We start from the raw sequence: 13,674 nt of genomic DNA on the forward strand, positions 1-13,674 counted from the left end.
GCCGAGCCTTTTTTTTTTTTTTTTGAGACAAAGTCTCAAGCCATCACCTTGGATAGAGTGTCATGGCATTATAGCTCACAGCAGCCTCAAACTCTTGGGCTTAAGTGATTCTCTTGCCTCAGCTTTCCAAGTAGCTGGGACTACAGGCACCCACCACAACACCCGGCTATTTTTTGGATGTAATTGTTATTCTTGTTTGGCAAGGGCTGGATTTGAACCTGCCAGCTCCGGTGTATGTGGTTGGCACCCTAGCTGCTGTGCTATAGGCGCCGAGCCTTGTTTCCTGTTTTATTAAGGCCTCTTAGGTGAGGAAGGGCACAATGGAGGAGGGCGTGGGAGGGGCAGGCTCTAAAGTCCTCCCTATTAGCTCCAGAAGTCAGCAGCAGGCTATGAAATTTTAGTAAGCCTACAATAAAAGACTTCCTGCCAAAAACTTAGTTCCTTGTTAGCCATTGTTCCAGATAATGTTAAGTCACCCCATTTCCTGGGGGAATGGCTCTTTTACCAACAAGCCTGCCTGCCAAGCTGCCAGCAAAATGCTCTCTACCACCCTATTCCCACTCAAGCGCCCCAGCCCTGGGTCTGGCTGTAGAAGAGGGGAGGAGCCTGACAAGCCCCTCCCTAAGGGCAGCCAAGCATCCCCATCTCACCTGGCCCCAGGACCACCTATCTCCCAGCTCACCCCAAAATATCTATAGCTCCTACCAAATGGCATCACAATGTCTGACATGACACTGTCAGTGATTCCTTCCTCCAGTTAAAGCACTGTTTTCTTACTTTGGGCATCTTACAAAAGCTTTTTCTGCATGCCGGGCACTTTACATGAATCAGCTCACTTCATCCTCACAGCAGGCTTGTGAGCCTGCGCACTTGCCCAAGATCCCCCAGCTGGGCAGGTGGTGGGTCCATTTTTGGACTTAACTTTGGAGCCCATGCTCTCAACAGCTCCAGCCACAACTAAAAGTGCACCTGGATGCTACCACCAAAGAGTAAATACATTTATCAGCCACCAAGGGACCTGGCCTAGAACCTTGGGGTTTATTGGAAAAGCAAACACTTCCTTCAAATGAAACCTTAGAGTCATATCTAATATATTACATAGAAATAATGGACATCTCTGCTTGAAGGAGGAAGGGGAGGCAAGGGTCACTCATACATTCATGGTTGGTCCCTTAAGTACCACCATCAGGGGATAGAAACGTGCACTTTGAAAATTAGTGGCCTGGGCAGATGGGAGGACCAAGGATCCGGACTCAGAAAACCACACTAACATCTTAGCTCTGCTGCTGTCTGGATGAGTTGCTGGGCGAAGCCAGGACCTCTCTGTGCCTCTGCTTCCTAATCTGGGTGTGGAGAGGACTAAGGGGGTCCTGGGGGTGCTGCTGACATAGAGACTGTACAGGGTAGTAGGAATGCCAGTCACCCTCTCATTTAAAAAGCAACAGGAAAGTGACAGAGCCTCTTCACAGCTTGTCTGATGGTACTGCACGATAATAATATTTACAAGTACTGAGCTCTGGCAGGCATTGTGGTAAGTGATGCTGTCATTTTGTCCCCAGCACAGCCCAATGAGCAGGCATCAAGATCCCATTTAACGATTTAAAAAACTAAGGCTCAAAGAGGTTAAGGGAAGTGACAAAGTCAGGATTTGAAGGGACATCTGTGACAGTGTCTTACTGTGACAGAGCAGGTTTTAAAGTCCTAACCTTAAGACTGTGAGTCGGTGCCCATGGACCTCCCTGGTCCCCAAAGCAAAGCTTTGGTCCTGGACTGCCTACTCCTGATGACAGGGATTCAGAGTCCTGAAAATTCAGCTGCCTGATAAGAGTGAAGAGCACTAAGGGCCTCCCAAGGGACCTGAAGGCTCAGGAGGGACTTCTCTTTACAGAGGCGATCCCGTTTGGACAGCAACTCATGGAGAAAGACACAGAAGTCCCCAAACTCAATTTGAATTAAGTAAAAAACCCTGCCAAAAAGTCAGTGGAATACCAGATAGTGGTGGTAGACGTATAATCCTCAAAAACAATCACAGAGGCAGACGCCTTCCTATAAAAAGGGAAGAGTCCAGAAAGCTCCAAGCCTGTCTTGAAGCCCACCTCTTAGAGAGTCCTGCCTCCTGTTTTATGCTTTGGCAATAATAATGATCCACTCGTTCTGGCAAATCTCTCAATGAAGATCTATGTCGCATGATTGGGCCAGGTCATGTGTACGTTACCAGGAATCCCAAATGGGGCTCATGGCCTGGTAGGCAGAGGATCATTTCATTTCAGATTTGAACTTTTGGTGGTGGACGAAATGGAACCCCACGTCCTCGCCCACCATGATCTCATTCCAAGACCGCCACAAGATTGCAAATTGTCTTCCTCTTTCTGCCCTTTCTCCTGCAGCCCAATCTGCACACAGTGACCAGAGCGCTTTCTGAAACATTAGCCAGGCTGCATTGCTCCTCTGCTCAGAACCCTCAAATAGCTTCCTATCACACTAAGATCAGCATCTAAACTGTTTACATGGCCTACAAGCCCCACAGGATCTTCCCCTTCTGCGACCGTATCATCATTCACATCACTCCAGCTACACCGGCCTTCTTTTTGTCCCTTAAATGCAGCAACCCTGTTCACATCGCAGGGTCTTACACTTACTGTTCCCTCCACTTGGATCACCCTTCTGCCAGATGTATAAATGGCACCACTTAGGACTCAACTCCAGTGTCACCAGGGTTGGTTTAGTTCACAAGGTCTCCAAGGGTAGCCATTCCCACTGTAATAGAGCACCCAGATGCCTAAGCTGGACAACGGCCGATCGCAGTTGATATCTCCAGGCATTTTCACAAGGATTACCCTAGTTAGTCCTCCCAAGAAGGTCTCCCCCATTTTACAAGCTGAGACTCAGAAAGATAAATTCCTTACCCAGGTTACACAGAAAGTAAATATCAGAGGTCGAATTGGAATCCAAGGTTTTGGACAGTAAATATAGAGCCTCACCTAATAGGGCATTTGACTGTTATTGATAATGTCCTTGGAGACCAGATGGAGATTTATGGGATGGGTTGTTTACTAAAGAACTCAGGTCAATCTGAGAAACAATCTCTAGTGAAGGACCATAGCACTCCATCACATTTTACTTCTGTCACCTGTGTGGATGACAACTGCAGCTGACCCAGGACCAGGAGGCAGAATCAAGATGCTAAATGTAGGCTGGGAGCAAGTGGCTCTCTGGGAGGCCAAGGTGGGTGGATTCCTTGAGCTCAGGGGTTTGAGACCAGCCTGAGCAAGAGTGAGACTCCATCTCTACTAAAAATGAAAAACTGGCTGGGTGTGGTGGCAATCACCTGTAGTCCCAGCTACTTGGGAGGCTGAGGCAAGAGGATTGCTCAAGCCTAAGAGTTGAGCAAGGCAACAGAGTAAGACTCTGTCTCAAGAAAAAGAAAAAAAAAAGATGCTGAATGCACAATTATAGTTCAATATGATCTTCATAAACCGTAACAACAGACTGAATCCAACAAATGACACATAATGAGAATAAATGTAAGATCACATTTGGGTTAAAAAACTCATTGTCAAGTCTGAGTTGGGGGAATCCTGTTTTGACAGCAACTCGTGGAAAAAGACACAGAAATTCCCAAACTCAATATGAGTTAGGTAAAAAACACCTGCCAAGAGGTCAGTGGAATCCTAGATAGCATTGGTAGATGTATAATCCTCAGAAGCAGACACACAGGATGTGCAGACCAGAGGGAAGAGTGTGATCGTCTAGTTCAAGGCAGCCAGCCCATGAAGCTCTGGACTGGAAAAGGGAATGGTGCAGGACACACACTTTAAGAACATTGACAGGTGGCGCCTGTAGCTCAAGCGGCTAAGGCGCCAGCCATATACACCAGAGCTGGCAGGTTCGAATCCGGCCTGGGCCTGCCAAACAATGACAGCTACAACTTTAAAAAATAGGCGGGTGTTGTGGTGGGCGCCTGTAGTCCCAGCTACTTGGGAGGCTGAGGCAAGAGAATTGCTTAAGCTCAGGAGTTGGAGGTTGCTGTGAGCTGTGACACTACAGCACTCTACCCAGGGTGATAGCTTTCGGCTCTGTCTCAAAAAAAAAAAAAAAAAAAAAAAGAAGAAGAAGAACATTGACCCCTGATCCAGGGAGAGTGCTCAGGTTGGCAAAGGGACAGAAAACAACAATTTTAAAAGCCTCAGTTTTCTCCTCTGTGAAATGTGGCCAATAGTTAGTTATTGGCCCTTCTTCATAGGATTGCTATGAAAATTAAATGAGTTATTGCAAATAAAATGCTTACAACATTTCAGGGCAGGGCACTCTATAAGCATTTGTAAGTCTTTGCTATTATCATTATTATTGCTGTTACTGTTATTATTACCTCCCTGAACTGAAAGTGAGCTCCTCTGGTTATAGACAGTGTTCGGCCTTCCTTCATATCCCCAGCATTCAGCCCCTGGCACACAGCAGGTGCTTGCTAGGGCCTGAACGTTTGTGTCCCTCCAAAATTCATATGTTGGAACCTTAATCCCCCAGGCAATGGTATTTGAGGTGGGGCCTTGGGAGGTGATTAGGTCCCCGGAGCAAAGCCATCTGAATGAGGTAAGTGCACTTAAAAAAGAGGCCCAAGGGAGATTGTTCATCCCTCCCACCATGTGAAGACACAGCCAGAAGGAATAGAATCTCACTAGACATGGAATCTGCTGGCTCCTTGATATTAGATTTCCAAACCTCCAGAACTATGCGAAATAAATTTCTTCTGTTTATCATCTTATTTCATCTAGTTTATGTTGTTTTTGTTACAGCAGCCTAAACAAAGACAGCATCCAACACATATTCATTGAATCCAGGTTACATGGAAACACATATCAAGTTGCCCCAAAGAAGATCATTCCAAATACTTAGAGATGAACCATCACTCCCAGATGGTGGTAAAATGTTAAACAGGCTGAGGTTGCTCAAAAATAGGCTGAGCGCTCTGGCAGGGACGTGTGGGCGTGGTGGCTGTGGCCACATGTGTTGCAGGTGGTGTGGGGCACTCGGCAGACACCCTAACAGTCTGTGATTTCCATCTCCTCCCTTCCAAGGGGCCCTCAGCCAGGACAACCACCTGCAAGGTAAGCAGGGGCAGGAATCACTGCCCCCCTTTTCACATGGGTACCAGGAGGGGCTCCTTATCATGTCCCCCTTCCCAGCTACCGGGTTTCTGGGACACTTCCCACCTCGCCCTCCTGCCTTCCTCAGGACATGCAGAGGCCCTGGAAGGCACTGATGCAAATAGTGCTCGATTTTCTGGGCTAAAATTACATCTTGAGTCAATTTTCATAAGATGTGGTGACAGATTTAGGTGCTGGGAAGATGGAGCTTTCTCAGAAGGCATAAGAATGACCTAAACAGTTAAAACCAGCTGAAGCCCGGCAGCCAGGGGCCACGGAGCAGCTTTCATCCTTCTGGGATCAGCTCATCTGCAGCCTGGTGCAAATTCATGTCTGGAGAAACTGCTGTGCCTGCACTTGACTCCTCCGATCATGGGATTATTATCTCTCAGCCAAGATTCTGGTACCAAAGAGGTGATTTACTTGCAAAGGGAGAAACTAGTAGGTGGGGTGGTGGGATTTGGCTTTTTATTTGCAAGGGCAGTCTTCCTTCCCGAGGTAGCTCCCTAGACACTGATCTCCGCCTATCTTCTTTCCCTTCTTCTCTCCTTCCTTCCTCCCTCCCTCCTTCTCTTCCTTACTTCCTTCTTTGCCTCCCTCCTTCCTTTTTTAGAGATAGGGTCTTATTATGTTGCACAAGCTGGTCTCAGACTTCTAACCTCAAGAGATCCTCCTGCCTCAGCCTTCTGACCAGCTGGGATTTTTCTTTAAATTCTCCAATCCTGATATTTTCCTCTGTGGGTCACATAGAGAATCAAGCAAGGAAGTAGGGCTTCTCCCTCCCATCCCCAGTATGTTTCAATGCATCTTCCCTTCTCCAGAAGTAGCTCTGTCACTTTCACTCCTAGAGTCCGGGCATGGGTCCTGATCACCTCTCATAAACAGGGTCAGTCTCATGATCTCTAAGGATCCTGTGATGCCAGCTGTCCTTAGCCTGACATCCATGAACTCCCTTCTGCCTGCTCTTTCTATATCTGGCCAGCCTCAAACTCTAAAAGCCAGCCATGCTCATCTGTTCGCTGTCTGTGTGGGAAAGTCTCCATTTGCCCCTCTGGTTCCGCTCCCAACCTTGTCCACACTGCTCTATGCCCAGGGAGGCTGACCTAAGTGGACGGCATCACTGTTCCCTGGCCACAGGTCTTCTAGTGAGGTTCCACCAATGGGAGGCAGTTGCAGGAGATCAGAGGGTGGGATCTCTTTACTCCTGGTAAAGTTGCCTGGGTTGGCTGTGTCCCTCCACTTAGTCCCCTGCTTTTATCTAGAAGCCCCCCCTGGGGCTCCAGAAATCCTCTCCCTCCCTTACCTCTCCAGGCCTAGAGTAATAATGGCTTCCCACTATTACTACATGTAATTCAACATTCCTCACCAATTTCCTTAAACTCCACTCACCCCTTTATTATATCCCCCAACAATGCAGGATCTAGGCTGTCTTGCTTGCTCCCTCTCTGCCACCACTCTTGCTCCCAGGCCCCCTGTGCTCTGTCTTTAAGCTTCACCTAAACCCAATTTGACTCAGTTCCTCCTGGAAGACACCCCTATCATCCTGGGGTCTAGCACCCTGATTCTGTAGCCTGAGGCCGATCCTGCCTTCTCTGTAGAACAAAAAGAGGCTGAGTCAGATGATCCCTAAAGTTCCTTCTGACCCCGACCCTCTGCCCTGTCATGTGACCCTTAGGCAGATGGCTTGCGTTTAGATCCAAACTCCATTTAAAAAATCCAAATGACCTGTCACAACGCTTTAGCTGAATGTGGCCTTCTGGCTATAACTCTCCCTTTCTTAAACTCCCATTTTATTCCACCCTTCTTACTATTTCCTGTAAGGATTGATTTCACACATGCATCTACCCTTCCCGGGTTTTGGTGAATCTCTGTTCCTCTGACTATCTCTCCTTATTCTCCAGCCAGGCACTTCATAAACGCTCACCATTGCAAATACTGACTGAAATGGGGGAGTGACCAGTAAGGCCCCAAACCTTGGATGATGCCCTATACTGAATGATATCCACTGAGCATTCATTGCTCCCAGGCACTTTGTCTCCATTATCTTGTTTCTCCCTCACCACAGGTCTATAAATTAGGAGTAACCCCCAGATGACAGATGTGGAAACAGCTACAGAGAGGTGAAGGAACTTGCTGTAGGCCCCACCTCCAGGGATGCTAGAGCCAGGAGCCAAGCCCAGGAGTGTTCACATCCAGTCCACCATCTTCCCTCCCCTCTACCCTGCAGGTACCAGCAGTAACAAGATGCAGCCTGCACAATCAGGGGCCCTGAACCAAATGGAGACAAGCCTCAATGATAGAATGTAATCAAACGGCTCGCCAAGCAGTGCCCTTCTGAAGAGGCCCTTCCAGACTTCCCTTAATGAATCACTAAGACATCCGCACATTCCTGGTTTCTATGAAGCGCAGCCAAAAGGCCTCAAAAGTAATTAGTTCACTTAAGTAGGCTAAACGTTCCCCTAGCAATCTGGTTTATGCGTTAATTGTTTTAGAATCTCGGAGAGGGTGAAAAAGTAAACTTTCATCGAGCCCCCGTGGAAATGTTTCTCACGTGTTTTATGGATGAAATAACCCCCCTTCAGCTTGTTAGTCCCACCAAGTCAGGGGAGGTGGGGTTGGAGCAGGGCAGGGGATGTCCCACCACATGGAAAAGAGGTTTGTTAATGAACTCTGAGTTACTGATGGGTTACTGGCTATTCTCATGTCATCTGGGAGCCCCCGCCAGCACCATGGGCTCCCACCATTGGTCATTTTGTGCATCGTCATCCTTCCTTCCCTTTCCCTGGACCCTGGGCACAGGCCTGTGTCCTTTTGCTCTTGACAGCTGCCTCCATCCTATTAGCCACTGGGGCCTCCCTCTCTCGGTGGAGACCCCGCACAGGTCCCCATCTGGGGCCCACGGCTTCCCTCTCAGTGTGGGTGGAGACAGGCACAGGGTGTGGCTGCCATGGCCAATAGGGGCACAGTCTCCAGCAAACCCCTTCTGACCTCGTTCTTGTACCTTTTCTGATCACCAGGCCCAAGTTCAATGTCCAGGCAGCTCAGGCAGCTCTGAAGGCCACAGGAAAGCAGCTTCAGCTCTGACACCCAGTGTGCTTACCCCACGTCCCTGCCGGGGAAGGAAACAACAATCCTCCCTCGAGACTTCTACCTGGTCTTTGTTCAGCTAGACCCTCTTCTCCAAAAGAAAGGATACAGCTCCTTTTGTCATTCAAACAGGAGCCAGGGACTACCAGGACCCCTTATCCCAAGGCAGCGTCCCATTTTCCTCATGGGACCAGAAAACTGTCCCAAGGGAGCTCAGCCAGGGAGGCAAGAGGCAGAGGTGCGAGTGCAACAGCATCTACCGCATCCTTGTCAGTCTCTGTAGGCCCAGCTCCCTTTAGCCAGTTATTAAGCACCTTCTGTGTGCTGGGCACTGTACTCAGTGCTCAGAATGTAGCAGTAAAAAGCAGATGAAAATCTCTTTTCATGTCCTGTGGAGCTGACACCGGACAAACAGTATGAGTAAATAAACCAGAGCATGATAGATGGTGAAAAGTTGATAAGAGAAAATAAAAAGTAGGGAAGGGGAGGAAGAAGACCTGGAGAGGTTGGAACGTTAGATTGGGTGGTCGGGGAGGCCTCCACAGGGTGACATCCGCGTCAAAATCTCCTGACAGCATGGAGGAGTCACATGGACACGTGGGAAAACAATATTCCAGTTAGAAGGAATAACCAGCAAAAAAGCCCTGAGGCTAGAATGACAGCAAGGAAAGGAAGTCTCATTAGATGGAGCCCAGGAGAGCATCAGAGGGACTATGGTTTTGCAAAATGGGAGCTACTTAGGGCTCTGAGCAGAGGATGGACAGAATTTGACTTTGGTTTTCACAAGATCCCTCTGGCTGCAGGGCGGGGAGACCATCCACCCTAGGAGACCCCCTTTACCTACAAATGGCTCTGTGACTCTTGGGACTAGGCAATTTTTTTTTTCACCCTCAGTAGAGTGCTGTGGCATTACAGCTCACAGCAGCCTCAAATTCTTGGGCTTAAGCTATTCTCTTGCCTCAGCCTCCCGGTAGCTGGGACTACAGGTGCCCGTCACAATGCCCAGCTATTTTTTTGTTGCACTTTGGCGGGGGCAGGGTTTGAACCCCCCACCCTTGGTATATGGGGCCGGCGTCCTACCCACTGAGCTTGGGAGTGGGCCCTTTAAGTCTGCCCTTCCTCATACTCTCTATCCCCCAAAACAAAAGGCACCTGGAGTGGGAGTAGAGACAAGAGGAATGAGACAGGGCTGGAAAAGTGGGCCATGCTGGGATATGGGGGTCTTGAAGCCAGGCTAAGGAGTTGGGGCTTAATTCAAAGCAAAGGGGGAGTCCTTGATAGTTCCTGAGCAGGGAAATCCCCTAAATGAAGCCATGTTCACATTACTCAGAAATCATGTGAAGGAAGTTGCTGTGGATTGAACATGGACCTACACCAGATGAGGAGGTCTTAACAGCCCTGGGCTCCCTCTGTGTCCCCCGAGATGGGCTGAATAGGGCTGTGTTTTATCCTTACTGGGGTTCTCCAGGGATATGGCTTTGCCTCCCTCAGACTGGGGCTCCCCAGGGATATGGCCTTGTCTCTCTCTCAGATTCAGGGTCCCTGAGGGGGGATACCATCCCTTCCACCTTCATTCTTTTCCTGCAACACCAGGGACAATATCTACCCTTTCCACATCTTGGTAGCCTTCAGGGGGTTGCTGAAGTTAGAAATACTGGCAGGGGCTGGCTCCAGAGTGAGAGACAGACAGACAGATGGACAGGTAGACAATCAGGGGCAGACTGGTGTTTCTGGGCTGGGAAAGGGGCTGTACCTACCTCCCGCCACTGCTTATTCTCCATCCCTTGAGTATACATGACGCACACTGGGAGGAAAGGAGAAAAAATGGGTTAATACCCCAAGCCAGGAAGAAAGTAGAGGACCCAGATAGGGAGGGTCCTGGATGGACAGGCGCCTCAGAGACTCCAGCCTGGGTCACACTGTTGGGGCTGGGGAGGTGTGGAAGGTGTCTCCTGAGGTGGCTGCAGTCTTGATGAGTGGGTCTATTAGTCTGACCCCAAACCTGGCCCTTGAGAGTTCTAGATGCATTAATTGAGAATAGCAGGCTTAGAGACAAGCACATGTCTGGAAGGACAACCTTTGGGAAGAGGTTCAAGGCCATTTGCTTCTAGGCCAGAGCAAGAGTCTAAGGTGTGAGTCAGATAGACAGGTGGGCATGATGGAGGATAGGATGGCAGGGATGTGACGGGGACAGCATAGGAAATCCGCATTGTCCCTTTACAGCCGAAAGCAATCTCATGAGGCCTATTGTTATCATCAGCCCCACTTTACTGATGGGGAAACTGGGGCTCAGAGGAGGCCAAAGACCTGTCCAAGGTCACATACTTGGGTAGTACTGCTGAAGGCTAGAACCCTGGACTCCAAAATGAGTGCTCATCCCACAGACCACAGCAAATCAGAGCTTTTTTTTATTGTTGGGGAATCATTGAGGGTACAAAGAGCCAGGTTACACTGTCTGCATTTGCTGGGTAAAGTCCCTCTAATAATAGTGTCCCCCAATCAGAGCTCTTAAATGCATGGGTTTCCTTGGGACCGCAACCTCTGGCCCCAGACACCCTAACCCCTCCCAACCCTCTCTGTGTTGAGACCAGGAAGGGTCACACCCCAGTTCTGTTTCTCCAGGCACTGCTGGTGAATATTAAACGTGCTTGCCACTCTAGAAACAGAGAACCTGGCACATATTAGTGCTCAGTAAGTGCTCAGGCTGTGATTAGTCACAATACCGTTGCTATTATTGTTAGTGTTTATTGTCAGAGCAGGACTTACATGGGTCAGACTTGGAAAACATATCTTTGTCCAAGAGGTTCCTGAAAGAGGGGGAGAGAAAAAGGGTTAGCAAGGAGGGCAGGAGTCAACCTCAGGAGATTTGGGCTGTTACTGAGAGTAGAGGCTGCCTCTGGCCTGGCCTCAGGCAAAACAGGAAGGGGCTCATTCCCCAAACTTCTATTAAATTCCACTATAAGCCAGGCACTGGGTGGCTCTCTGTCCAAAGTACAGAGTGCCGCCATCTCCATCTGTACAATGGAGGCTCTTCAGCTCCACCTCTCTAAGGTGTAGGGGGCTCCCTCCTACCCACCCACACCGTTGCCACACCCTCGGTAGGCACCCTGGTGCCCTTGATCCCATAGCTGCTCATTTTCAGTCACTCTCAAATCCTAAACTACTTAATGTTTTAGCCCTTTCTAGAAACTCTCCTTTGATTACTTCTCCATCTCTCAAAAATAAAATAAAATAAAATAAAATAAAGCAATCAAAACTTATCCACCCAGTCTCCCATTCTCTCAAGACTCTACTTGCAGCCAGTTTATTCAATGGTCATATCTATGCTAATGGATTAATGAATTATACCTCCCAGGGGAAGCAGACCCATTTGAACAGGGTCCTTTTGTGGTCAAGGCCAGATCCAGCACATGGCCCTGACAATCTGACTGGCATCAAGATGATTAACACGACATTTGAAGACAGAAAGGTCTCTAAACAGGGGCTAAGCCCCTCCTGCCCTGCCTCCGAGCAATAACTGCTCCCATTCATTGGACCCCCAAGATGGGTTAGGCAGAGTGCTAATATTTGCAAATATTAGCTCTCAATTTTCACAATGCTGTACAAGGTTGGTATTGTCCCATCTTACAGATGTGGAAGTGAAGGCTTAGGGACAGCAGGTAGCTTATGTCCTACATATCTGGCATCTCTCATTCCACAGTGCTCTGATGCCATCAGGAAGCAACTTGGAAGCAGCTCAGCCCGGCAGAAACTCAGGCCCAGGCTGGGAAGTGATTCCACCTCTCTGAGCCTTCATCTGTGCAATGGAGCCAGTAGCAGCAGCCTTGAAGGCTGCAGCTGCCCTGCCCATGTCTCCGAGCCTTCATAGTTCCTGCACACACCATGGTTTCCTGCCGCATGTGCTTCCTCCCGGGGGCTTTCTCTGGCAGGCTGACTGCAAGTGCCAGAAAGTTCATGCTCCCAGGGGTAGCACCCAACCAAAGAAGGGCAGAGCTAGGGGAATAACCACCCAGCTGTCTCACTCCTCCAAGGGGACAGCCCTGCCCTGGATAGTCTTCCAGAGGTCCCCATGCAATTGCACCCCAGGGGCCTACCAGGAAACCTGCTCATTAAGGCATCCCATGCTGGCTCAGTGTTCCCTTCCCTGTACCTAAAGGAGCTGCCAGGAGCCCTTCTTGTCGCAGCTACTGACTCCCTACCTTTAATGCCCTAAACTCCTAACTCTCTTCCCAACCAGCTTAGCTTTGTCCCACCTTCCCCTCAGAAGTCCCAAGCGGTCTCGTCACCGTCCCCTCCAATCCCACAACCCTCTCCCACTCATGGTGCCCTGTGCCCCTTGAACCTCTTGCCACCAAGAGGAGAAACAATCAACACTCCAGACATCAGAGCTGGATGAAGCCCTCAGGATAATGTTCCACTCTTTCCTTGATGAACAGGAAACAGAGGTTCAGGGCGGGGCAGGGAGCAGCCATGCCCTATAGCAAGCAATGGTAGAGCCAGCAAGGTCAAAGGAGGCCGTACCCTGAGTCACATCACCAAAGCCTTCAGCAGTGACAGCCTGTCGGGCAATTTGACCGCAGAGTCACCTCCACTGCCCGTGCCCCCACCCTGAGGTGGAGCTGAGGACCAACTGACAGACAAATGCAGCAGCCTGGTGCCAACACATGGTGTCCTTTGATGTGTGAGGAGGCCTCAGATCATGTTCATAAGTCACCCAGCTTCAGTCTCTGAGAAGATTCCCAGCAACGCCCCAGAAAGGGGGTTTCAGACGGACTGCAGAAATCCAGCTCCTGGAGATCTCATCTTCTTCCCTTCCGCAGTCATCTCCACATCCAGGGGCCTCTCCCCAAAGTCAGCCTCCCCCAGGTAGCTTTCCTGGACTCCCTAGTCATGCTAGCCCCCACCAGCCCCTCTACCAGACCAGATCTGCTCCCAGCAGCTGTTACTTTGGAAACCATCTGATAAACCTCCCAGTCCACTGCAATGAGCATTGGATGAACTGATATACTGGGTGATGACGGCAAAAAGCAGGGAGGAGGGGCTACATGGACAATGACACTTTTTTTTTTTTGAGACAGAGTCTCAAGCTGTCACCCTGGGTAGAGTACCATGGTGTCATGGCTCACAGCAACCTCAAACTCTTGGGCTTAAGCAATTCTCTTGCCTTAGCCTCCGAAGTAGCTGGAACTACAGGCACCTGCCAGAACACCTGGCTATTTTTTGGTTGTAGTTTAGGGTGACCAGATTTCAACATTTGTAAAGCGGGACAACATGGGGGGGGGCGAGGGGGGCGGGGACAGGGCAGGGCAGGGCCTGACAACAATGCAAACTTTGATAAGCAGTTCTCAATAATCACTTCTCAACAATTATTTGCTATTATTACAGTTTAACATTATAAAATTAACAAAAATAATATAAAACTCATATTCTGAGGCTCGGCGCC

The 13,674-nt window shown here is 49.3% G+C and overlaps 1 protein-coding gene across 2 annotated transcripts in view; it reads right to left on the reverse strand.

Annotated features, from left to right (window-relative positions):
* The window catches only part of CPNE5 (copine 5), a 96,034-nt gene that overhangs the window by 65,863 nt on the left and 16,497 nt on the right, over positions 1-13,674 (reverse strand). For both annotated transcript variants that reach the window (XM_003789149.2, XM_023512854.1), the window contains exons 2-3: positions 10,998-11,038; positions 9,989-10,035 (exon numbers count right to left, since the gene is read on the reverse strand). In XM_003789149.2, coding sequence (XP_003789197.1) covers positions 9,989-10,035; positions 10,998-11,038 — 88 coding nt within the window. The remainder of the gene's footprint in view (positions 1-9,988; positions 10,036-10,997; positions 11,039-13,674) is intronic.

This window comes from Otolemur garnettii, unplaced genomic scaffold (assembly GCF_000181295.1).
Source record: "Otolemur garnettii isolate 467f Iridium unplaced genomic scaffold, OtoGar3 scaffold00031, whole genome shotgun sequence".
Lineage (NCBI taxonomy): Eukaryota > Metazoa > Chordata > Mammalia > Primates > Galagidae > Otolemur > Otolemur garnettii.